Source organism: Corella eumyota, chromosome 2 (genome assembly GCF_963082875.1).
Source record: "Corella eumyota chromosome 2, kaCorEumy4.1, whole genome shotgun sequence".
In the NCBI taxonomy this organism is placed as follows: domain Eukaryota; kingdom Metazoa; phylum Chordata; class Ascidiacea; order Phlebobranchia; family Corellidae; genus Corella; species Corella eumyota.
Window position 1 is genome coordinate 10,000,001 of NC_137491.1, and position 23,213 is coordinate 10,023,213.

General features: G+C 29.0%; 4 protein-coding genes across 4 annotated transcripts in view; 2 read left to right on the forward strand and 2 right to left on the reverse strand.

The window, feature by feature from the left end:
- Positions 1-1,778, reverse strand: part of LOC145742854 (uncharacterized) — a 20,644-nt gene extending 18,866 nt beyond the window's left edge. Inside the window, exons 1-2 of the mRNA XM_082560682.1 lie at positions 1,580-1,778; positions 340-586 (exon numbers count right to left, since the gene is read on the reverse strand). Of these exons, the coding sequence (XP_082416808.1) occupies positions 340-586; positions 1,580-1,708 (376 nt within the window). The 5' untranslated portion in view covers positions 1,709-1,778. The remainder of the gene's footprint in view (positions 1-339; positions 587-1,579) is intronic.
- An 819-nt stretch (positions 1,779-2,597) lies between these two features.
- Positions 2,598-3,616, forward strand: LOC145742350 (E3 ubiquitin-protein ligase MARCHF4-like). Its single transcript, XM_082560132.1, has 5 exons — positions 2,598-2,636; positions 2,711-2,835; positions 2,905-3,037; positions 3,180-3,375; positions 3,492-3,616. The coding sequence occupies exons 1-5, from the start codon at positions 2,598-2,600 to the stop codon at positions 3,614-3,616; spliced, it is 618 nt and encodes a 205-aa protein (XP_082416258.1).
- A 710-nt stretch (positions 3,617-4,326) lies between these two features.
- Positions 4,327-20,318, forward strand: LOC145742352 (adenylate cyclase type 10-like). The gene is made up of 35 exons (XM_082560133.1): positions 4,327-5,469; positions 5,944-6,063; positions 6,315-6,438; positions 6,833-6,984; positions 7,052-7,132; positions 7,317-7,442; positions 7,759-7,872; positions 9,273-9,506; positions 9,876-10,023; positions 10,447-10,536; positions 10,883-11,008; positions 11,410-11,468; positions 11,694-11,760; positions 11,954-12,119; positions 12,443-12,656; positions 12,918-13,006; positions 13,361-13,484; positions 13,684-13,782; positions 13,908-14,045; positions 14,506-14,640; positions 14,996-15,104; positions 15,290-15,350; positions 15,684-15,814; positions 15,946-16,077; positions 16,165-16,313; positions 16,555-16,659; positions 16,929-17,035; positions 17,234-17,375; positions 17,600-17,794; positions 18,119-18,230; positions 18,322-18,546; positions 18,776-18,864; positions 19,094-19,231; positions 19,330-19,652; positions 20,243-20,318. Exons 1-35 carry the CDS (start codon positions 4,327-4,329, stop codon positions 20,316-20,318), a joined length of 5,643 nt encoding a protein of 1,880 aa, XP_082416259.1.
- LOC145742175 (pleckstrin homology domain-containing family F member 2-like) lies at positions 20,009-22,633 on the reverse strand. Its single transcript, XM_082559953.1, has 3 exons — positions 22,347-22,633; positions 21,803-22,020; positions 20,009-21,579 (listed from the first exon to the last, which is right to left on the reverse strand). Exons 1-3 carry the CDS (start codon positions 22,562-22,564, stop codon positions 21,230-21,232), a joined length of 786 nt encoding a protein of 261 aa, XP_082416079.1. The 5' UTR covers positions 22,565-22,633; the 3' UTR covers positions 20,009-21,229.
- Positions 22,634-23,213: the final 580 nt, after the last annotated feature.

Sequence of the window (23,213 nt, forward strand, 5' to 3'; positions counted from 1 at the left end):
TTGTGGTATTGCAACAGGTATTGCTAAAGTTCTCCACTATACATATACGTTCAACACCTTAACACTCACAATTGTTTTTTTTTAATTGCTTTGTAAAATCCAAACATTTATTTTATTTGAAAAAAAACGCTAAAAATGTACTTTTTTATAGTTGTAGTCTGAGTTTAATTTCGTTACCATTTTAAAGAATAAAGTTTTTAACCAAAAATTAACACGGTTTACAAAGCTTGTACTCTAATAATCCACAGGGACTAGATTGTTATTTAAACTGCGAAGTGCAAATTTAAAAAAAAAAACATAAAATTACTCTATTGCCTAAATTAACTATATACGACTTACGCCCAAGCCTATCCGTTAACGTGGTCGACAAGGTGACTCTTAAATTATTTCCCATCGCCCCCATTGTGCCTTGCATTCTTCGCATCTCAGTCTCTAATAAGTTCAACCTTCGTGCCAACATGTTAGGGTTAAAGAAATTGTTGGGTTGGTATGGTTGGTTGTAGTTGGAACCTGGTTGTTGGTGGTTTGTGTTTGGTTGCTGGGGCTGAATACGGGGTGGGGCGATTTGGGGGGCACGGCGGTTACCCTGTTAATAAAAAATTGTTTTTTTTTATTGTGTGATTCACAGTTTAAGAGGTTGAGTAGTAATGTGTTAAACGATTTGGTATAATGGTTGCAAGTGGTATTAAACTTTAAGGTATTAAGGGTTGCATATCGTTATACATATTTTTGGTATAAAGTGTTGCAATTTGTTTAAAACTTTTTGGAAAAGAATTGCAATTCGTTTTAAACTTTTTAGTATAACAAGTTGCAGTAAAAACGATTTTTATTTGAAAGTATGTGTTTATTTACATCCCCCTTTTAAGGTCATTTTTTATGTATTAAAAATGATTTTTTTATCAAAACGTTTTTTTATCAAATGCGACCTAATTCAAGTAAAATATTTTGGCCTTCTGTTTGTACACGTGTCTTTAAAGTTTTCCGAAAATTGATTGTCAAACAATCTGGGGGCAAATAAAACCAGATTAAATTGTTTGATTTTTTATTTACTCTACTTATCAGTAAGTGTTAAATAATTATTAGGACGATAAAAAAACTACGATTTCCGTAAAAATAAGAGAAAAAGGCGGTATCTATCGATATAACATTGTATAGTGGTTATTTTGTTAATTGCTGACATTGTCAAGATTTTTTTATCAAATTTTTATCAAAGTTATCGGTTTAACATTACTGGACAGTGTATGGTATTGACCATTAAATGTCCATTACCACTTGGCATGTTAAAAAATGCCAATAAAGGTGCACAGAGAACATGGTAGGAGGTATATATTTATGCATATTTATTTTTATGGGCTAGGTGACGTGTAACGAACTGTAAAATTTACCATTAACATTTGTTTATCACACCTTTACCCAAATGTATATTCGCGTTACACTCAATTGCATTTAAAAAAAATATTTTACCAAAGTTTTCCTTGAATATTTTACAATTGCGTTTTATATTTTGTCTGCAAAAAAATCGATTTGCAATGAAGTTAGGGTCATACCGATGTTTAAATTAAAAACACATGTTACTTACCAAACTTACACCACCAGGTAGTTGTCCAAAACAACATTGTGCAAATACAAGTGCGATCCCAATTCGTATCATGATATTTGGTTGATATCTAAAACATATCTCCATAATATTCCTTACAGCAAACAGCATTTGTGTCTACCCAATAAATTATGTTTTAAATAGTGCTTATTTCATTATTTGGTATAAGACGCGGTTTATATTTTTCTAAAAAATATACTAATAAAGTTTGCAAGAAGAATTAGTTTTTTTGCTACTAAAAAAACTTTTAAAAACTTAGCCTTAGTTTTGCTGAATCGTAACTTTATAAATTTTCCCTTGTCTTATGTTTTTTTTGTCAATATTATATATTTATATATGCTGCAATCTATCGTAACATGATTATTAGGTGTTTAGCAATGCAATACCATTTTTACTATCTCACTACACTGCCTACTTCGTATACTTTATATCTGTAGTGTTTACAAACGACCGCTGTTTAAAACGTTGCCATTACAAATACTACGACTTAAAATCAACATACTTTTCGAAATAAATCAGAAACACAAATAACAAAATTAAATCTTGGCGAGCGCGACTTTTTTGTGATATTAAAAGATCGGGTCAACAAACCAAACATAAGAACGGAAACCGCTGGTAAAAAAGTGTAGAGAGATGGTATAGCATTAAGTAATACCCGCTCGTTTTCGGAATACGCCTTTCTCTTTACCCACAAAAATACAATTTAACTCAAATTTTTGTTGAATTTTTAATCATTTAATTTTTTTTTCGTATTGATATTAAAAGTATATTTCAATTTTTAAATATATTTTTTATCTTTAATATAATTATTTATTTATATTCTTTTGTACAAATAGTACGAATTCGTCATTCGTAGTATTGTTTTCATACTATGACGTAAAAATGTAATATTTAATAATATTTTATTACTAAAAAATTTAAATTTTTAAAATTGTTACAACGTATACTTGGTAACAAATTAAAAAATGCAAATTAAAAATTTTACCAAACTCATCTTAAAATGAAGAAATTGGTGCCATCATCACAAATAACACCGATGGTAAATATTTTATTTATAGCACATTTACTTATTACATACATAAGCAGCCAACATATGACATCATTATTTTGTAGTTAGCAACTGAGGGTATGCCTATGTTAGATGATGACGAAATTTGTGACAATGAAGCCTTTGTGATGTCAAAACGACACTGCAGAATATGTCACGAAGTCAGCGGCGTTTTACTTTCAACTTGTCGGTAAAAAAAAATTTATTAAAAAATTTATAACATTTAAAAAACAAGCAAATTTTTCTTTTTTTTGTGTAGATGTACTGGTTCAATAGCGTATTGTCATGAGCAATGCTTGTTGCAGTGGTTAGCCAAATCAGGAAAGTCAGCTTGTGAAATATGCTCAACGCCTTATAGATTAAGAGCTAAATTTTCTAAAAGTTGGAAAAACGTAAAATACAACAAAATACATATTTTTTTTAAGAATTATTTTTTTGTTTAATTTTTTTTGTGGCATTATAATGAACAACAGATTTAGCAAAATGCCGTTAAAAACAACACAAAATTTTCAAATTATTTGACAATTTTTTTAGAAATGGTCAAACATTGGTTTACAGCATCACGACTGGGTTATGTTACTTTTAAACGTCGTCTGTGTAGCTTTTATTGCATGTTCAGTAACGTGGCTTATATGGTCTGCATTTAGTACTGAAACAACACAACAACGAAAAAAAACAGTCTATAAAGCTTGTTATGTGTTATATGCAATAATGGACTTATTTTGTATAAGTAAGTATAGAGTTAAAATTTTATTTGTTTAATTATGCAATTTTTAAACCATTTTTATTGTATATTTATTGGGTAATCATGACTAGAATTGCAGTAATATTTTATCTTGTTTTTAGTAATTTTAGCTTACGAGATTCCGCATATATACTTGCTATGGAGACGTCATAATTTGTTACAATATGAGTTGCGAGTATTACCAATGGTGACTTCACAATTACAGCTTGCAGAAACAACATGTTAAATATTATTTTTAAAAATAAAAGCCTCATGCAAAGACAGGAAAAATGTAAAAATGCAAGGACAGGAAAATTGTAATAAAATGATTATTTCTATTGCATCCAGTGTAAATTGCCAATTAATTGTTAATGTAATTTTTTTATTTGTTGACGATACAAAAAAATATTATTATTAAATTGTATCTATGAATAAGGCCTACTTTAATAACACGCAGTACATAGAAATCTATATCATTAAAGTCTTAAATCAAATTTTAGGTATTTCGTATTGCTTTATAGTTGTTTTTTTTATATTTAACTAAAATGGCTTTATAGAAGTACTGGTTAGTATAATTTTTTTTTAAATTAAGATAGGTAAAAGCGTTTTAGTCTTAACTTTTTAACAAAATAAAATATATAAACTTTTATAGTCGCTTTATTCATAGATATTACATTACACGTGTAATGTAATATCTATGCTTTATTAAATTTGTATTATATCTAATATGAAAACACATGTAACTATATTGCATTTAATATAAATTTGTTTATTGGGGTCTATGTGACGTCATAATTTTATAGTACAAATAAAGAAAAAGGGGAATATTAATTTTTTATTTATAAAACACTTTGTAAACAGCATTGTGTTTATAAGATCTTTAAAATTTAATAAAAACTATTATGAGTTTTAACAAAGATTTTAGTGTTGGGTAAAATATAAAAAATAAACAGGAAAATGGATCGTTTTCGGAAGATCAAACCAATTGGTGTGTCAGACAATGACCAAATAATACCTCTTGATGTTGAGAAAAAATTAACGTCTCATGTTCCTGATTTGGTGGTTTTTGATAAAAACCTTGGCAAAGTTCCACATATTCTAAAGTTTGATGGAGTTTTGTTGTTTGCTGACGTCTCGGGCTTTACTGCACTTACAGAAAAATACACAATGTCAAGCGAAAAAGGTACGGATGCACTTACAGTTACTCTTAACAACTATATTGGAAAAATCGTACAAAAGATCCTACAGGCTGGAGGCGACATTCTTAAATTCGCAGGCGACGCTATACTTGCTGTTTGGAAAGTTACAGAGCGATCTTTTTTGAATCATGCTATCTCACAAGCTTCGAAATGCAGTCTTGAAATTCAGGATAAGTGTGACAATCAAGAGACCGATGTCGGGGTAAAACTTAGAGTTAAAATTGCCATAAGTGCTGGTAAGATCTTTGCTACGTTTGTTGGCAACGAAGAAAGCAGGCATTTCGTGATGGCAGGACGGCCTGTACGTGAAGTAAAGGCTGCTGAAAAATATTGTCAAGCAGGCCTCGTTGTTTTATCACCTAATGCAATGGAGTTATCCGATAGAACGAATATTATAACAAAAGCTTTATCAGAGAGATTTGGGCTTGTTAAGTACCTACGCCACGAACCTAGACTACAATGGCAAGAATATGTGGACATTCCAAAGCATATGAAGTTTACTATAAGTGCTGAAACAAGTATCCGTCTGGCCTTAGGTATTAGAGGCGATATTAACCGAGAAACTGTAATTCGAAAATACGTTTCTCCAGTTGTGCAGAGAAAACTAGACGACGACCAACAATTGCGTTATTTATCTGAAATGAGACAATGTTCTATCGCGTTTATCAACTTGTCTTTTGACTTAAACGAAAGAGATCGACTTTTCCACGAAAAGCAATGCGAAAACATGCAGACATCGTTCTCTATTGTTTACGCAAACATTTCAGCAAGGCAGGGGTCCTTAAACAAGATATTTATGTTTGATAAGGGTTGCACTTTTCTGGTTATATTTGGTTTGCCTGGTGATAAGCACGAGCAAGAACCTGCGCATGCACTGCAAGCCGCTTGGAAAATTTCTAAGGTAAAATACTAGAATACAGATTTTTTTACATTTATTTATTCCCGATCTGGAAAGGTCGACTTCACGGCCTATACATAAAGCAACACCAGTTACCTCGACCCAGGGTCGAGTTGCCTTTGCCAGATTTTGAAATATAACAAATTAAAGTTGCCCGATTATTTAGATGCCGATTTAGTGTTGGCACAGCAAGAGTGTATACTAATTATAGCGCCTTACTCAGCATCAGAGCAGTGGGGATCGAATCGAAGACGTCATAAATTAAAGTCAAACGTTTTAACTACTACACTACGCTACATATATAACCTAATTATATGTTAATAATTACAGTGTAATTTATTTTAATTTTAATAAGTTATCAATTTTTTTTATAAAGATAGAATTTTTATGATTATAATAATAGCGAAGTAGGGTATTACCCTGGGCACGTGTCATTCGCGAAATAATGCATGCTTTTAAAACGATTTTGGTTTTTAGGAATTGAACGAAAATTTGGCTTCCTTAACTTTGTCTTCTATCGGTGTCACCACTGGACCTGTGTTTTGTGGTGTAATTGGTCACGAAGAACGGCATGAATACACTGTTATTGGACAAAAGGTAAAATGCTTTCTTGTTTTTCGACTTAAAAAAAATAAAATTTTTTCTCAACATATTTAGGATAATGTAAGCGTTTATAAATTGTATTAACAAATTCGAAATAAGACTCTTAAAATGTTGATTTTTTATTTCATGTAAGAAAAATAAAATATATATCTCCACCCAATGAGCAATGACTGATAGGATATAACAGTTTAGGTTTAAAAAACTTAAACTAGCCTTGTGTAAACTAAATAAAATGTTTGTTCTAGGTCAATCTTGCAGCCAGGTTAATGATGCATTATCCTAATGTTGTCTCATGTGATTGTGAGACTTTTAAGAGCTCAAAACTTTCTAAAGACGCTTTTACAAGATTACCTCAAAAAGCAATGAAGGGTGAAATAATTTTAAATTTTTCTTTATATATATATCTATATCCTCGATGTGGGAAGTCGACTTCACGACCTACATAGAGTAACATCATTTGCCCCGACTCAGTCTTGAGTTGCCTTTGGCAGATTGGGATATTATAGATTACATTTGCCTGATAGCTATGCTGCTTGTTAAGTGCTGGCTCAGCAAGAATTTATACTGTTTATAGCAAATTATTCAAGGGTGCTACAGCATGAGAGCAGTGGGGGTTGAACCCACGAGTTCATGTAGTGTAGCAATTGTTCTGACTACTACAATACGCTGCCAAATACATTCCTATGCAGTTTTTTACTAAAGCTAATTCTTATCCTTAATTTAAAAATCAAGTTTCCAAAAATTAAGACACAAACTTTTTCAGGTGTTGGTGATGTTATTGTTTACGATTACACTGAAGGAGAAAGAAAACCTGTTGCCACAACGATTATCACAGAGCCAGATTATCCTATAATTGGTAGGAGAGAAGAAGTTGCGATGTTTATGGATGAACTTTTAAAAACCAAAAATACACCCGTAAGCCTTTGATTATTGGGATTCTAAAAAGATTTATGACTCATTTACTAAAATGTAATACTTTTAGTCATTGGGTGAAGAGAGAAGGGTGATTGTGTTTGAAGGGGAAGCGGGATATGGTAAAACAAGAGTTATGAAAGAAATTCAGGTAATTTTGAAATATTGTTTAATTTTTTTCAAATTTGTAGCATTTGCAAAGAAAATGAGTAATGAAATTTGTTTAAATTTTGTTAATAGCCTATTGATCATTTAGTACCATAAACATCTAAGTAATTTATTTTTATAGAAAAAGTATTGTTTTTAACAAACTTATTACTTTCATTTTGTTATAGTGGCAAGCAGCTTGTACCGAAGGTATTCGAGTTATTTCATTTACGCTTTCTATCAACGATGTGAACGAACCTTTTTTTGCTGTTAAAACACTATTGGAGTTGTTATTAGATATTGATAGCTCCCAAGTATGTCTCTTAAATACATTAATTTTTATTATATTTTTTAGAATCTGTTAAGGTATACACTGGATTTTTTTAGCGGATAAGTTAGTTTGACATGGTCAATATATTACTTGTAAAGTCTGTTTTTTTAGAAGTAAAAACTAAACCTGTCATTTTAATTTATTTTAGAGTAGGGTATTGTAATTAATATGAACCGTCTTTTTAAACACATATTTTAAGTTGCTAATTCTTTAAATACCCATTTAATTGTTTAAAATTAAGTTTGTTTAAGAACAATGTTGATGTCTTGTTTTAGTTAAATATTTTTACATTATTTCAGGATGTTGCTGTTAAAGAGAAAGCTTTAAAGGCAGCAGTTAATCAGGAAGATTCAGAATATTTGTGTTTATTTAACGATCTAATAACATGGTTTAACTTTCCTAAATCTAAAAAGGTAAGTTTTCAACATTTTTCCCCTAATGTAAAAGGTTAGTTTTCAACATTTTTCCCCTAATGTAAAAGGTTAGTTTTCAACATTTTTCCCCTAATGTAAAAGGTTAGTTTTCAACATTTTTCCCCTAATGTAAAAGGTTAGTTTTCAACATTTTTCTCCTAATGTAAAAGGTTAGTTTTCAACATTTTTCCCCTAATGTAAAAGGTTAGTTTTCAACATTTTTCCCCTAATGTAAAAGGTTAGTTTTCAACATTTTTCCCCTAATGTAAAAGGTTAGTTTTCAACATTTTTTCCCTAATGTAAAAGGTTAGTTTTCAACATTTTTCCCCTAATGTAAAAGGTTAGTTTTCAACATTTTTCCCCTAATGTAAAAGGTTAGTATTCAACATTTTTCCCCTAATGTAAAAGGTTAGTTTTCAACATTTTTCCCCTAATGTAAAAGGTTAGTTTTCAACATTTTTCCCCTAATGTAAAAGGTTAGTTTTCAACATTTTTCCCCTAATGTAAAAGGTTAGTTTTCAACATTTTTCCCCTAATGTAAAAGGTTAGTTTTCAACATTTTTCCCCTAATGTAAAAGGTTAGTTTTCAACATTTTTCCCCTAATGTAAAAGGTTAGTTTTCAACATTTTTCCCCTAATGTAAAAGGTTAGTTTTCAACATTTTTCCCCTAATGTAAAAGGTTAGTTTTCAACATTTTTCCCCTAATGTAAAAGGTTAGTTTTCAACATTTTTCCCCTAATGTAAAAGGTTAGTTTTCAACATTTTTCCCCTAATGTAAAAGGTTAGTTTTCAACATTTTTCCCCTAATGTAAAAGGTTAGTTTTCAACATTTTTCCCCTAATGTAAAAGGTTAGTTTTCAACATTTTTCCTCTAATGTAAAAGGTTAGTTTTCAACATTTTTCCCCTAATGTAAAAGGTTAGTTTTCAACATTTTTCCCCTAATGTAAAAGGTTAGTTTTCAACATTTTTCCCCTAATGTAAAAGGTTAGTTTTCAACATTTTTCCCCTAATGTAAAAGGTTAGTTTTCAACATTTTTCCCCTAATGTAAAAGGTTAGTTTTCAACATTTTTCCCCTAATGTAAAAGGTTAGTTTTCAACATTTTTCCCCTAATGTAAAAGGTTAGTTTTCAACATTTTTCCCCTAATGTAAAAGGTTAGTTTTCAACATTTTTCCCCTAATGTAAAAGGTTAGTTTTCAACATTTTTCCCCTAATGTAAAAGGTTAGTTTTCAACATTTTTCCCCTAATGTAAAAGGTTAGTTTTCAACATTTTTCCCCTAATGTAAAAGGTTAGTTTTCAACATTTTTTCCCTAATGTAAAAGGTTAGTTTTCAACATTTTTTTTAACAGTCAGGTTTTAACATAAATTAAAATTAGTTGAAAAAACTATGTCCCAGGTTGAAAACATGCACCCAGAGGAAAGAACAAATGTGCTTCATAACTTGATGGTAAAACTTGTTAAGAAAACAACAGCATATCAGTTTGTGTTGTTTGCATTGGACGATGCACAAAATGTGGATTCAGAATCGTGGGAGTTTATAACTACTCTAAGCAAGGATGCAAAAGCATTATGCGTTGTTGCTATGAGACCTTTTAGTCCAGATAAGCCACCTTGTGAACCAGCAAAACAAGTTTGTTTTAAAATTTTTATTTTTAATATTTAAAGACATAATTTTTAAAGCTGTTTATTCAACTTTATATTGTTTTAACAGTTAAATGTCTACTTTTTCAATGGGTAAATGCTTACATATTTTGCATCTTTATTTTAACTAACATAAGGTGCTGTAAACAGTATGACTCTTGCCATTTTAAAAACCAACTAGTAAATTGATTGTTAAGCAATTATAGAAGTATCCCAAACTGCCAAATTTAACCTAAAACTGGATTAGGGTAATGTTACTCTATGTCAGTGAAAAAAAATAGAAAAAAATTACTCTGTGTGACTAAAATAAAAACAAGATTTTATTCTATTTTTTTACGTTTAATTTTGTCTTTCTTAGGTACTTTTCCACCCCAAAACTGTCTATTTTAAACTTCATGGTTTAAACAATGATCAGTTAACACCACTGGCTTGCCAGCTGTTGCAAGTTGAAAGAATTCCAAGTGAACTTGAATCTTTTCTAATACAACGATGCCACAATGTTCCCTGTAGGTTATTTTTTTAATTTTATTTGTATAAGATCTTATCACATATAATACAACACTTTTATTTTTTCTATTTACTTTTTCTTGATGTTGGAAGGTCGAGTTTATAGCTTAAACATGGATTAAAATTTGTTCCTCTAACCCAGTTTAAAATAAAAGTTGACAGTTTGGGATATTATATAATTGCAATTGCATTATAATTAACTTGTTAATTGCTTTTTGGCTTAGCAAGAGTTTGTATCGTTTACAATACCAAAGTCAAGGGTTCTATAACCACAACAGTGCATTGCCAGTTAAAAATACATTGAGCAGTACAAAAAGCTTACTTTGAAAAGTTTCTAAGTTTTTGCACCAAAATTTTGTCAATTTTTTTATACTAATCAGCATTAAGCAAATACCAACCAAATATTTAAATTAATTTTTTAGTGTGGTGTGAACAGTTGTTGGTTGAGATGTTAAACGCTGGAGTTTTGTTAATTGTTCCGCTTTCATCAAACAAACGTGTTCAGCCTGGAGGTAATGCATAAAACAATATTTAAACAAAAATATATAAAGTAACAATATAAGAGCTGGTTTTTTGTACAAATGGTTCTTAAAAAAATAAACTTTGTAAAAAAATCTATATATAATGGAGCTTGGTGGACAATATACATAATGTGTATGTTTAATTTTCAGACCAACAAAATAAATAAAATAGCCATTTGTAATGCACAATTAAATAATTGTAAGCAAATATTAGTTTAAGAGCTGCAACCATGTTATGGTAGTTATAATGCAACTATTGACTAGTTATTATTAGACATACTTATATGATTTTCTTTAGTAATGTTTGTAAATTTTAATCCTAATATTTTTCTTAAAGGCAATTCGAATAAAGGTGAATTTCATGAGCAAACACATTTTAAACCAAGCGTCGGAGTAGCTGATAAAACTTTAATAATAAAAAGAAAAAACACAATAATACCTGGAAAAAATAATTTAATTGAAGGTAACTTAAAATCCATTTACTAAATATTTTTGGTTGACATTAAGATTAGGCTAAATTTTTAGCTTATGCATAGAGTAAAATACCTTACCCTGACCTATTTCTGATTTGCCTTTTCCAGTTTTAAATAAAATTAAGTGACCTGCAAAATTAAAGTAAATAGTTTTTGGCTGTGCTGAAGTTTTTATTGAAAATTGGCCTTTGTTTTTATTGAAAATTGGACTTTGGCATGTGAGCAATAAGGATTAAACCTAAAAGCAAGTTTTTAATTACATAGGCTATTTAATAGGCAATCTAAAAAAATATAAAATGGACTACTTTACCTAATTTTTTGTTATTATTAACAAAATGTTTTTGTTGTGAAAGTTCGCCTAATAAATATTTTTATATTTAACTTTTCTTAGAAAAACAACCAATTGAAATAGTTCTTGAAGAAATAAAAAATCAAAATGAAGAAGACAAAGTAAGTAATTAGTTAACTCATAATTTTATTACCATCAATTCGGTTCCATTTTAATGTATATATTTTTTTTAAGAAACTTGTTACACTGTTTTTAGTTATTTAACTACATTTTAATGTGTTGCTTTTATTTTTTTATAAGCACAAAAAAATAACTCAAAACAAAATAACTCAAATAAAATAACTAAATATGTGAAACCTAACTATTACCCCTACAATCCTTTTTAGGCACCAAAAAGAAGTTCATTAGCTTCGTGGTCAAATAAGGTTCGATATATTGAAAACACATCACCAGGTAAAGTCTATATTTGTTTTATATTTACTATTAGTCCACAATTTATTTAACCTTAAAATTGATTTATACTACAAAATTGATTTAAACTTTGGCTATGACAATAATTTAATATTGAAAAATTTATGTAAAAATTGTACTTTCAACTTCATCAAAAGTTTGTAATAATTGTGTTGGTTATTTATTTTTTTTTTAGATATGAATGAATTTTTGAAACATGGTCCAGAAACTCGCCATCAAACGTCAATAACTGATTTGGAGAAGGATGAAAGTTATAAACCAATGAGATGCGTTATTAAACCTGGGTTTATTTTATCAAAATTTCCAATGCCAGCTTCAATCAGAGGCATGGCTCTAACAAGGTAATATTTAATTTTAATTTAAAACTGTCAAAAAAAATTACCGATTGCATTTATGTTAAACCATGTTTATCCCAAGTTAAATATTTTAATCAACATAAGCAAGTAATATTGAAACTTTAGTACCAGTTTTATCTGTTTAATAATAATCTACTTGTTTTTGGCGAATAACTAGTAATAAGAAACAAATAATAAATATTTAAAAATAAATATATATAATTTTTTTCCTTGGAAAATGACCAAACAATTTTATTTTAATGCCAAAAAAAAAGAATTTGTAATTTTTTAAAACTAATTTATGATACTAACTGTTGATATTTATTTAGACTGGACCGAATGATGCCTTTTGAACAACTGGTGGTAAAATGTGCTGCTGTAATTGGTGAAAATGTCTCAAGAAAAATGTTGAAAGCGGTTATACCTGGTTGTAATGAAGAAAAGTTTCGTCGAGCTATCTTTGAACTTATGAAAACTCGAGTGTTCGAATGTGCTTCAGAAATATTGGTGGCCGAAAAACCTGTTGTCAAGGAAAAACAAAGCGTGAGTAATTATTTTTTTTAAATTGTTAATGAATATTAATTTCATGAGACGTTATTTAGGGTGCTAAAAATTTGTTTTTGGTATATTTCATGTACTATAGGTAATATTGCAAGCCTGTTTTAACTTCTATTTTGTTGATATTACAATAAAAAAGGCTTAAATTAAACTAGTATTTTTTGTCTTGACAAGAATTTACTTTATTTAAGATAAAGATATTACTAAAATTGGACATGTGTTCATATTATTTGTGTTAATGTTTAGGTTCAGTTGGATAGAATGTCACATTGTATAACATGTGCTTGTCATCGTGGCTCTACAGAAGTTTTGGATGACAAGACAATCACAGAACGGTAGAATATTAATAAACATATATTTTCTTTTTCTTAGGCCAATTTGTTTTGTAATATCAGTATTTATGGTTTACTTTTTTTAAAAGCTGTACAGCTTACTTTTTGTTGTGAAGTAGTGTTAATTACCTTAACCCAGTTTTAGGTTGATCATGGCGGTTAGGGTATAATTCTCCAATAATAATTTGCTATTTAGGATTGCCTTAGCAGAATAGCAAATTGTTTATAGAGTTACTTAAGGAAGTAAGCTGCAGCAAAAAAACAGTGGGGATCAAACCAAACAACTTTTCAGATAAAAGCTTTGTGTTTCAACTACCACACTATGCCTCTGGTTAATCTTTTCAACTTTAAATGCAGGTGTGAGCAGTTAAAGTTTCAAAAAACTTTAGTGCAAGAGACAGCTTATAATTTATGGTTAGCTGACCAACGTAGAAGTTTACATGAGGAATGTGCCAACTTTCTGGAGACTAAGATTGACCAGGTTTTCTTTTCTTTTTTAAGTTAATCAGCTTCTATTTACAAAAAAAATGTTTTATGTCTATTACGTAAAGATTTTTAAAGTTGATTTCACAAGTAAATACGTATATTTATTGACTATTTTTAGTTTTTTTCAGGGCTGTTTTTATTAAATAGCATACATAATAACCAAATTTTAATTTTCAAGTTTAATTTTTGTAAAGATTTTAATAACTGGTGCAACTGATGAAGAAATAAGAATGCAGTTTCATCTTGCTCGTATTTTCAACAAAATTACTGAAACCAACTCAAAACGTGCAGTAGTAAGTATTACCAACAATCTATTCCTGTCAAATATTAAGCTTTAAAGTTTAAAACTAAACAGTTTGATTCATAATTTATTTTAATATTTTTAAGATTGGTTTAAGTAATTTGTATAACTGTATAGGTGATACAAAGTACTGTAAGTATGAGGGACTCAGTTGCAAGTAATAGAGATATTGGTATAATGACTTCAGCACCCAACATTGCAGTGCAGACCTCAATTGAAACTCTAAAGTCAAATGCTACAGCTTCATCCAAAGTGGTAAGCCCTTATGTTGGTAAAATAACCGGCAGTGTGGTGTAGTGGTAAGAACACTTGCTACACAACATGAGGTTGTGGGTTCAATTTCCTATAATCTCTCCTGCTGAGCCAACACTTAATCAGCGGCATAATAATCGGGCAATTATATTTAATAATATTGCAAACTGCCACAGGCAACTCATGACTGGGTCGGAGTAACAGTTGTTACTCTATATTTAGGTTGTGCATTTGATCTTCACACATTGAGGATAAAAATGTATAAAAAAAAACTGTTTGTAAAAGTAAGCTTTTGTCTTATTTAATGAACTGGGCTAGAATGGAGAAAATAACACTAAACTAGTATCCTAATGAATTTGACAATAATTATAAAGTTATGGCATTTGGTATTGCCAACTAAATTGAACTGTAAAGCAAGGCTTATGACACTAACTATAAATATTCAAAAAAATTTGTTTCACAGAACTTGTTAGAACCTAGTAATCTTGGTACTCCTGATTTTAACCAGAGAAGGATTTCTCATGGAAGTGTGATTGGAAGGATGACATCATCGGGAGTTGGAGCTAGAAAATCTGTGTGCATGCCACTTATAATAGAGGTCACTTTCTTTATTTTATGGTTTAGTTTTTTATATTAATTTATCCCTGATGAGAAAAGGTTATTGTCACGATCTAAACATAGGGAATATAAGTTACCCTGACACAGATCCAAGTTGCCTTTGGCAGTTTGGGATATTATAGATTTTATTTGATCGATAATTAATCTGTTAACTGATTATTGCTTCAGCATAAGTTTATGCAATGTATAGCTCCTAACTTATGGGTAGTAGCATGAGAGCAGTGGAGATGAAACAAAAATAATCTATATTTAATTTCAGTAAGTATTGTGTTGAAGTTAGTAATGTTTGTAGACATTTTTTTATCATTTTTTGTAAACCAAATTTTGCTTTAAAGGAGCATAATTTAGCTGATGATTATATGGAATGTAATCATTCAACTGATATTGCTGATACTGGTTCAAGCAATAATTCGGAAACCAATAGAAAACCCTCAGTGTCACCAGGTTTGCTGTTTGCAATTTTATAGTTTATGCTTAAGTCAGAAATAATTTTTTATTATTACTCGAAAATGTATATTTTAGTAATGCTCCGCCAAAAACATTGACAAACAAACAATGATAACTTAACTTAGTCATAGAAACAATCTGAATTCCTAAAGTAATAATAATAATAAATTTGTTGTTTTTAGAAAGTAAAGAAGATTATTTAAAAGCAATTATGGAAAAAGTTGATAAACGAAAACTATCTGGGTAAATGGGAATATGAAATAAACTAACATAAATTAAAGCGCCTGGGACATTGAAAATATTTTTCAATTCTAGGTTTAAAATACACAACCAATCTTTACCCCTGTTTTAAATTACTGCTTGTAGTTTAAAAGAGTTTATTTTTATAATCATTATTAACTGATAAATTTATATTTTTAAATAATACCTTTAGTTTTTTAGCTAATAATACAACATTGACCTAAACCACAAGGCTCTATGTTTAATTTCCATAGCTGTCATAATGTCCATTAAATTTTTTTGCAAAAATATGTATTTTTATTATATCAGTTTTTTCAAAATAAATTAACATTTAAGTGTCAAAGCCATACCAGAAAGCGAGTACAGAAAACTAAGTTTTGCACCCCTTTGGGCTCAATCCATTGGAATAACTTCATCTTTTGATCGAATACTTAACAACACTGAAGAACAAGCTAAACAACTTGCTCGTATGTTGATCTGATTATAGAACTTAACTTTTGCGTTTCTTATTACATTCAATTATCAGCCTTTTTTTAATAACTTGTTGAATAAATGTTTTTAAATTTTTTTTAAGTATTGTAATATGGTTGTTTTATAGATTTAAAGTTAAACTCAATATTGCGAACTCCATTTGAAATTCATGAGACTTGTGCTTTGTTGTATAATCAACTTGTATGGCACTGGAGAAGATCTTTAAACACTGAAAAAACTATAACTTTTCTGTTAAAAGGTATAATTATATTTTATTAAAACAAACCAAGATAAAATTAGAGATTGTACAGAATATTAGTTTTAAATTAATTGTCCCTTTTTGTAGCTGCTGAATCATCAATAGCAATAAATGGATATGGTCCAGCTTTATCCTTTTTACAAGAAGCATTTAAGATAGTAAGTAATCTTGGTAAAGGATTGGATATTGTTTCCAATTTTACTGAAGATGATGATCTAAATTTAGATGATATCAAGGTATATTAATATATTTAAACTGTATAAAAAATTGGTTAAAACAGTTTGTTTTTTGCTGTATATTTGCTGCCAAAGCCAAAATTTTAAGTAATTTATTATATTAACGTTTTATTAACATTATTCAAATTTTTTACATGTTTTATGTATGTAAATGTGAATTGTATCAATCTGTTTAATTCCTTGTTTAAAAATTTTATTACACAAGATTTTTTATCCAAATCAAAAAGTTACCTTTTTTTAGGTGTTGTCAGTGAGTAAACAAACTAAAGCAAAGATCCAAAGTCTTTTAGGTGAAGTTTTATTTAAACAAGGAGAACTAGAGGAATCCCTTCAACATTTTTATAAGGTATTTGTACAACATATTCACTATAGATCTAAAATTTACTTAAGTTTACAGTGAAAGTGTAACTGAATTTACCAGTTAAAACCTAGGAATTTTTAAACTACTTTATTTATATCATTCGTTTAAACTACTTTATTTATATCATTTGTGACAATATTTTTAAGAAATAAAACATATTTTGTGTTTTAAGCTTTATTCTCTATATACGTATATTGCTCTGTTACATTTAAAACAGGCGTTTATAGCATTATGAAAATATTTTTTTGTTGCAGGCTTTAAATATCTTGGGAAGTAATGTTCCTACTAATTTATTATGCATTTCTCTTCGATCTTGGTATGAATCGAAAGTACAAGCTTCTCATGTTAACAACCCTTCCAAGTAAGAACAATAACTGTATTTTTATAAAAATATGAATCAATTTAAAATAAATTGATCTAATAAAATTTATTTAACAGATTTTTAAGTAAGACAAAAATATTTTAATATTAACAACTAGTTAAAGGATTTTTTTTACAAATTTCTACATCTTTGCATTTTTTTTAATTAAAAAAAGTTATTGTGGTTTATTATATTAAGGTATATTGGCAAAGCATCAAGCAAAGTAGCAAACAAATATGTTGAACAAGTCAGATGTTTATCATATGTTTGGCAGATTTTGCTCAATGTCAAAAATATTCCAAATCGAATGAAAATGTCCAAAATGGTTGCTAATATGCAGGTAAAGTAATTTGTTGTTTAATATTTTTTTTGTGTAAAAATACTTTATTAAAGAATGCTATTTTTTGTTAAATTATTGTGTTCTAAAAAAAAGGGTAACAAAATTTAAATGTTCAAAGTTAAATAAACAAAGAAAATGTAATATTTTTGGGAATATTTAAATATTAACATTTTATGATATTACGTAGGCTATAATTTTTTTTCACTTTTTTTAATATTTTTAAGGTTAATCGAGCTGAGTCAGCGGATGATGACTTGAAGGAACTGATCACATCATACACTTACATGATGCAAATGCATCAGCTATCAGGTCAGGTTGGACAAAGTACTTATTATGAGAGCAGGGCAACAGCAAGGTGTTTGGAATTGCCAGCAAAACTGACTGTTCCTGATCTTTTTATTACTGGGCATCTACATTTGGTGAGTAAATAAAATAAAAACAATTTTGATTTATATAAGCTGCAATATAGGATGAACTATGGTTGGTTTTTTAGCGACATTGAATTTTAAATAAATAAACACCACAATATACGAATTGAAACTTTTGTTTATAAGCCAATGCATTTCATAGAGTTAAGTACTTGATAACATTATCTCAAGTATGCTATCACATAGAAACAATGGTAATTAGACCCAGAACCCAGTGCCCTATTTATGATGCTTATAATATTACATTTAACTTTTAAGTTATTTTTTAAAGTTGAAGGATCATGGTAAATATAATTTTTGTGGCTTTCTTATTAGGTTAGTTGTTCAGTTCGTTTATGTCAGGGTAAATTAGCATATGCAATGACAGCGGGGTACAGAGCTTATAATGTTGCTGATGAGCTTGGTGATGTGGACATCAAATTACTGGGTTTGTTTAAAATATAATTTATACAAATTAGATTATTGTATCAGGATTGCAGCAATTCTACCCTTTTTTAACATATTGAATTGATTTTTAGTGTTGCCTATTATTTTCCAAATCCACCTGCTAACTGAAAAAGGGCAAGCCTGTGTAAAAGTTTTACAACTTTTGCTTGATGTGGCTAAAGAGAATACGGATGAAATGGGGAAATCGTCTTACTATACGTCATGTTTTGACCTTATATTAGATGCTAATTATTCACTAGAGTCAGCGGAAACATGTGTTAATCATATTCAATCCATGGAATCGATGCTTGACATAGGTTTAACAAATTCACATTTAATTTTTACTAAGCAAAGCAATGTAGAGAGTTGTTTAACACTGGAAATTTGTTAAAGTTTAGTTTAGACATAGGATTTAATTTAGTTAGTATGTTTTCATACAGTACAGATAAGGTCATTTTTTAAAAGACTAGCCCTAGTATATTATTTATATAAAACAAATGCAGAACTGTAAGTACAGTAAGTAAGGAAAGATTCAATTGTGTTTAGGTGATGTGTTAAGATTTTACTTTCGAACTAGTATGGCAGTTTGGTGTTACAGAAGAAATATGATAAATGAAGGAAAGGCTTGGCTTAAGGTAATACTTTCATCTTAACCCTGTTAAAGGTAAAGGTTTTGTGAATATAGGAACAACGATCGAGAAAGGAAGCTATTTGGAAAAGTTTTTGTTAGAAAAAAATATTTGCTTTTGTAAAAGCAAGGAGAAAATAGTCCTAAAAAATAGCAAATTTGGTTAGCATATACCCTATTTTGTAAAAAATAGAGATTGGAAAATGCATATTGCAAAATAGTTTTATGATTTGTAGTTGTCCACACAAATTAAACCAGAGTGTTTGGATGGATTTTTGTTAGTCAGAGCTTTTGCAAGATTGGTTGAAGCTTATTTACTTAAATTTAGAAGCCTACTGGTTCAAAATGGTTCAAAGGATAAAGAAACCAAAAAGGTAAATAACAAGTTAATAATGAACTTACTATATGCAAAATACATCAAATATATTTGGTTAAATATAATTTTTAAATAATCACACATATTTTAATACAGGAAGAGGATTTTTGCAGAGGCATGTTTAACAAATTTCTTTTTCTCTGCAAAAGTTTTCCGGTATTTACCCCAAGACTTAATCATCTTAATGCCTTTTTTCACCTATTAACTGGGTACAAATCAAAGGCAAAAGACCTTATTTTAAAAGCGGTAAATGGTGCTCGCTTTTGTGGAAACAAAATTGATAATGTCTGGGCATTGCACAGTCAGAATGTTTGGTTTTCGGGTCAGAATTTTTCACCCAAACAGCTAAACAAATGGGTTGACAATTGTCAAACATCTGTTACTTGGCAAACTGCAAATGAAAAGGAGGAAAACGACTGGTGTTTTAGTTTTTTGCCTATCAGTAATTTTTAATTAAAAATTTTAAATTACTGGTATAAATAGTAAAATATTTTTAAATAAATGATTGTTTATTATAAATAGTTACTAATTAAATTGATAAAAAGGCTATTTGATAATTATTTTAATGTGTAAATCATCAAAATATTACCTAATCTTTACGTCTTAGAAAATACAATTCAACAAATTTATTTAAAATACTTTATTTTTTAAAACATTTGTTTAATTATAAGAACAACAGCATTTTATGTAGTTTGACATTAAAATATACAAATTCATAATATCATGTTTATATATTCACACAATTACAAAAATACAAAATAAGCAAAGCCTTAATTAAAAGCGAGAACTGTAAATCTAGGTTTTAAGGGTATATCTATGTTATTTTGTGATTATAATAGCACCTTATGATTATAAAGCAAGATATTACAAGTTTCAATGATTTAAATGGTTACAACACTATGCTATCAGTTTAAATTTTGCTTTTGTTATAAAAATTTCAAAGTAAATCATTTGATGTTAAGATAACAATATAGTAACTGTCTAAATATTGCCTATTATATTTATTTAGGACTTTAATCAATAAAACTACTATGAATAAATCAAACAGCAATAAACCAGCATTGTTAATTGTTAAAGTGATTTAAAATAAGTTAAATGGAGGTCTGCAATTTCAGGAAATGAGATCATTCATAGTAAATAAATGTACTGCAAAAATATAAAATGGAAAATAATATAAAAACAAATAGAAATTGTACAATAAAACAGTTTTTAATTTGCACCTGGTCTTTAGACACAGTAAACCAATCACTTCAACAAAATGTCCTTGTAAAAGTAATATTCCTTACTCTAAATCAAATTTAAACATGCAAAAGCCCAGTGTAAACAATGTACCGGCATTAAAAAAACTCAAATAAACTGTTCAAATAAGGTCTTGGTATATCTGGGTTAATTAGTAAACTAATTCAACTTTACAATCTACTCCTAAAAGTCAATATAAGAAAATTTAAAAAAATGAGCACATCAGATAGGTGCAAAAAGAAAAAAGGTAGCTCTATTTGAAAAATATTGTTCTCTTTATTTAAACATATGGGTAGATAAATTATTGTTATATCAAATTTTACTTTAGTATAAAACAACTTTATGAGAAGGCCACATTTAAAACTAACACAACAAATGCATTTGAAACCTGCCAGCAACAGAAACACTGTGAATTCCCCTTTTTTTCGAAATAAATTTGTAATGGAACATATTAATTTCCAAATATTGCACAAAAAAACACACTTAATTTGGTGCAACACAGCGTTTAATTAACTTTTAAAAAGTGCTAAACAAATTTAAAATTAATAAAAAAGTTGAATACTTAATTGAATGTTCAAGTCACTAGTAATTTAAATGAAATTATATGCTATCAAACTAATTAAATATTTTTTAAAAATTGTATTGGCTATTACTAGCATAAATTGGCCAAAAAATTTACAATTTTTTTGTTTGTTCTATTTTTATATAGCAATTAAGCAAAAACTGCATTATACAATATCACAGAATCACATAAAGTTTATAATTGAATTTGATCTCCATTATTCTCTTCATCACTTTCACTATCAGAAGAGTCGGCAATTGCCCCATATTGGTGATTTTCAGCTTGATTAGGACCCACAGAAGGCGCTGGGACATTATTTTGTACAGCAATATAACAATCCTCACAGACTCGAAGGGGTTTTGCAGATTGTTGTGGTAATAACACTTTTTTTGTTGAGCAACTAGTGCACACCACGTAGCCACAGCGGCGACAATGATGGCGGCGTTGTAAAGTGGAAAATTTAACTTTAGTGCACCTCATACATTCCAAAGCTTCTACGTCTGGTACCCATGCGGGGGCATTTACCCCTTCACTACCTTGCAATCCTTAACAATAATATACAAAAAATATAAAAATAGCGTCTAGAGCTATGGTTTAGAATTTGTAGTTAGTAGTTTTTTCTTTTTTTTTGGTAGAACTGTCTTAAGATCATTTTTATCACTCAAATATTTATTACAATATTTCTGGTATACATAAAAAAGATGCCTTCTTAAACATATTTGGTTTTATGGGGGCATTTAAATCCTTTTTAAAAATTAAATATTATACCAGCTTTGTTTCTTTCGTCCTCAATACAGCGTTTCATGTGTGTCATCCACTCTTGTTTCTCCATTGTTGTTTGCGCATAAACTGCAAACGACTTGGCAGGTGAGATTATTAACCAACCATTACGTAAGTCAGTCTCTCCACTTAACTCGTAGCTGTTAGTTTGGGGAATTTCCTCAACTCTTACGTGCTTCAGATGAATGATGTTTTGTTTATTGTATCTAAAATGTTAAGGGAGTTGGTTTATATTATGACAGAATTTTAAACTTTACAGTTTAAAGGGCATTTAAAGTACCTTGCCAAAAGAGTATATCATTTTAGATTACTTAAGCACTATTCTTACAAAATTGTTGGTCACTATTACAGTAGTTTTTTAAATAAGTTTATGTTTTTAAATGTATTATGGTATAAAATACAAAGGATTTGTTATTAAAAATCTATTTTTAGTCCTTTAAATACCCAAGTGTGGAAATTTAATTTTTTTATGTGTATTTGCTCAATAGGCAATATTTCAAACGAAAAAAACACAACATTTATTTAAGTATACCTTTTTTTATTTATAACTATATTCCCATATACCAAAACATCATTAAACAAGAAAAATTGTCTTTGTTTTGGTTTCTTTCTGCACAATTTCGTTAAAACTCCTTCGCCAACTAAAACTCTTGAAGGGTGATATAACGAATGACCAGATGACCCAAAACAAGATTCTATATGTGTTATCCGCCTTGCATTTATTTCAGTATTTGCAAGCCTTTCAACCATTTTAATTAATTTATTTTATTATAAAAACTATCTGACTATATTTTTAAATTTACAGAATAGCTATTTTAGGGGCCTAAAAAATCAAAAGCTGATTTGAACACATTTAAAATTAGAAATAAAAAAAACAGTCTAGTAGTAGAGCGGCTTGCAAAAATATAACAATTTACATAAAAACCTCTTTAAAAAAGTGTTGTAAAGATTCTATTGTTCTATCTTAATTATAAAATGGAAATTTTAAGTGAATAAAACTGACTAATTAAACAGCTGAATGATGTGACTGTTTGTTTAATTACGTACTGACGTATAACTGTATAAGTAACTACGTAACAAAAATGCCAGTCACAATCAGTAGTAGATATCAATCAACTGGGTAACGCCAATGAGTTAACATCAGAGATTTAAAAAATGCGGGTAGACTTGTGAATTTTGTTGCATAGTTATATTCTTAGCAAAAACTTTAAAAATTACTATACTATTTTGTTTAGTTTCGCCGCTACCTTATCTACACATGACCAATGATGGCACTTGAAAAACTAATAATAAAACGAAACTTATTTGGTGAGTCAGCTGATCTCGAATTACGGACGTGTATAAAAAAGCGGAATTTGTATGCGGATTTAGATCCGCGGAAAACTACAATATTACTTTT

What these genes read in the sequence shown, in the direction of transcription:
- LOC145742350 (XM_082560132.1), top strand. Translation starts at nt 2,598, where the DNA reads ATGAAGAAATTGGTGCCATCATCACAAATAACACCGATG. An exon ending in GTTTTACTTTCAACTTGTCG is followed by an intron (nt 2,836 to 2,904) that starts GTAAAAAAAAAT and finishes TTTTTTGTGTAG; the next exon opens with ATGTACTGGTTCAATAGCGT. An exon ending in TTTCTAAAAGTTGGAAAAAC is followed by an intron (nt 3,038 to 3,179) that starts GTAAAATACAAC and finishes CAATTTTTTTAG; the next exon opens with AAATGGTCAAACATTGGTTT.
- LOC145742352 (XM_082560133.1), top strand. Translation starts at nt 4,327, where the DNA reads ATGGATCGTTTTCGGAAGATCAAACCAATTGGTGTGTCAGACAATGAC. An exon ending in ACCTCAAAAAGCAATGAAGG is followed by an intron (nt 6,439 to 6,832) that starts GTGAAATAATTT and finishes AAACTTTTTCAG; the next exon opens with GTGTTGGTGATGTTATTGTT. An exon ending in ACGATGCCACAATGTTCCCT is followed by an intron (nt 10,024 to 10,446) that starts GTAGGTTATTTT and finishes TTAATTTTTTAG; the next exon opens with TGTGGTGTGAACAGTTGTTG.
- LOC145742175 (XM_082559953.1), bottom strand. Translation starts at nt 22,564, where the DNA reads ATGGTTGAAAGGCTTGCAAATACTGAAATAAATGCAAGGCGGATAACA. An exon ending in ATAGTTATAAATAAAAAAAG is followed by an intron (nt 22,021 to 22,346) that starts GTATACTTAAAT and finishes TTAACATTTTAG; the next exon opens with ATACAATAAACAAAACATCA. An exon ending in GGACGAAAGAAACAAAGCTG is followed by an intron (nt 21,580 to 21,802) that starts GTATAATATTTA and finishes ATTATTGTTAAG; the next exon opens with GATTGCAAGGTAGTGAAGGG.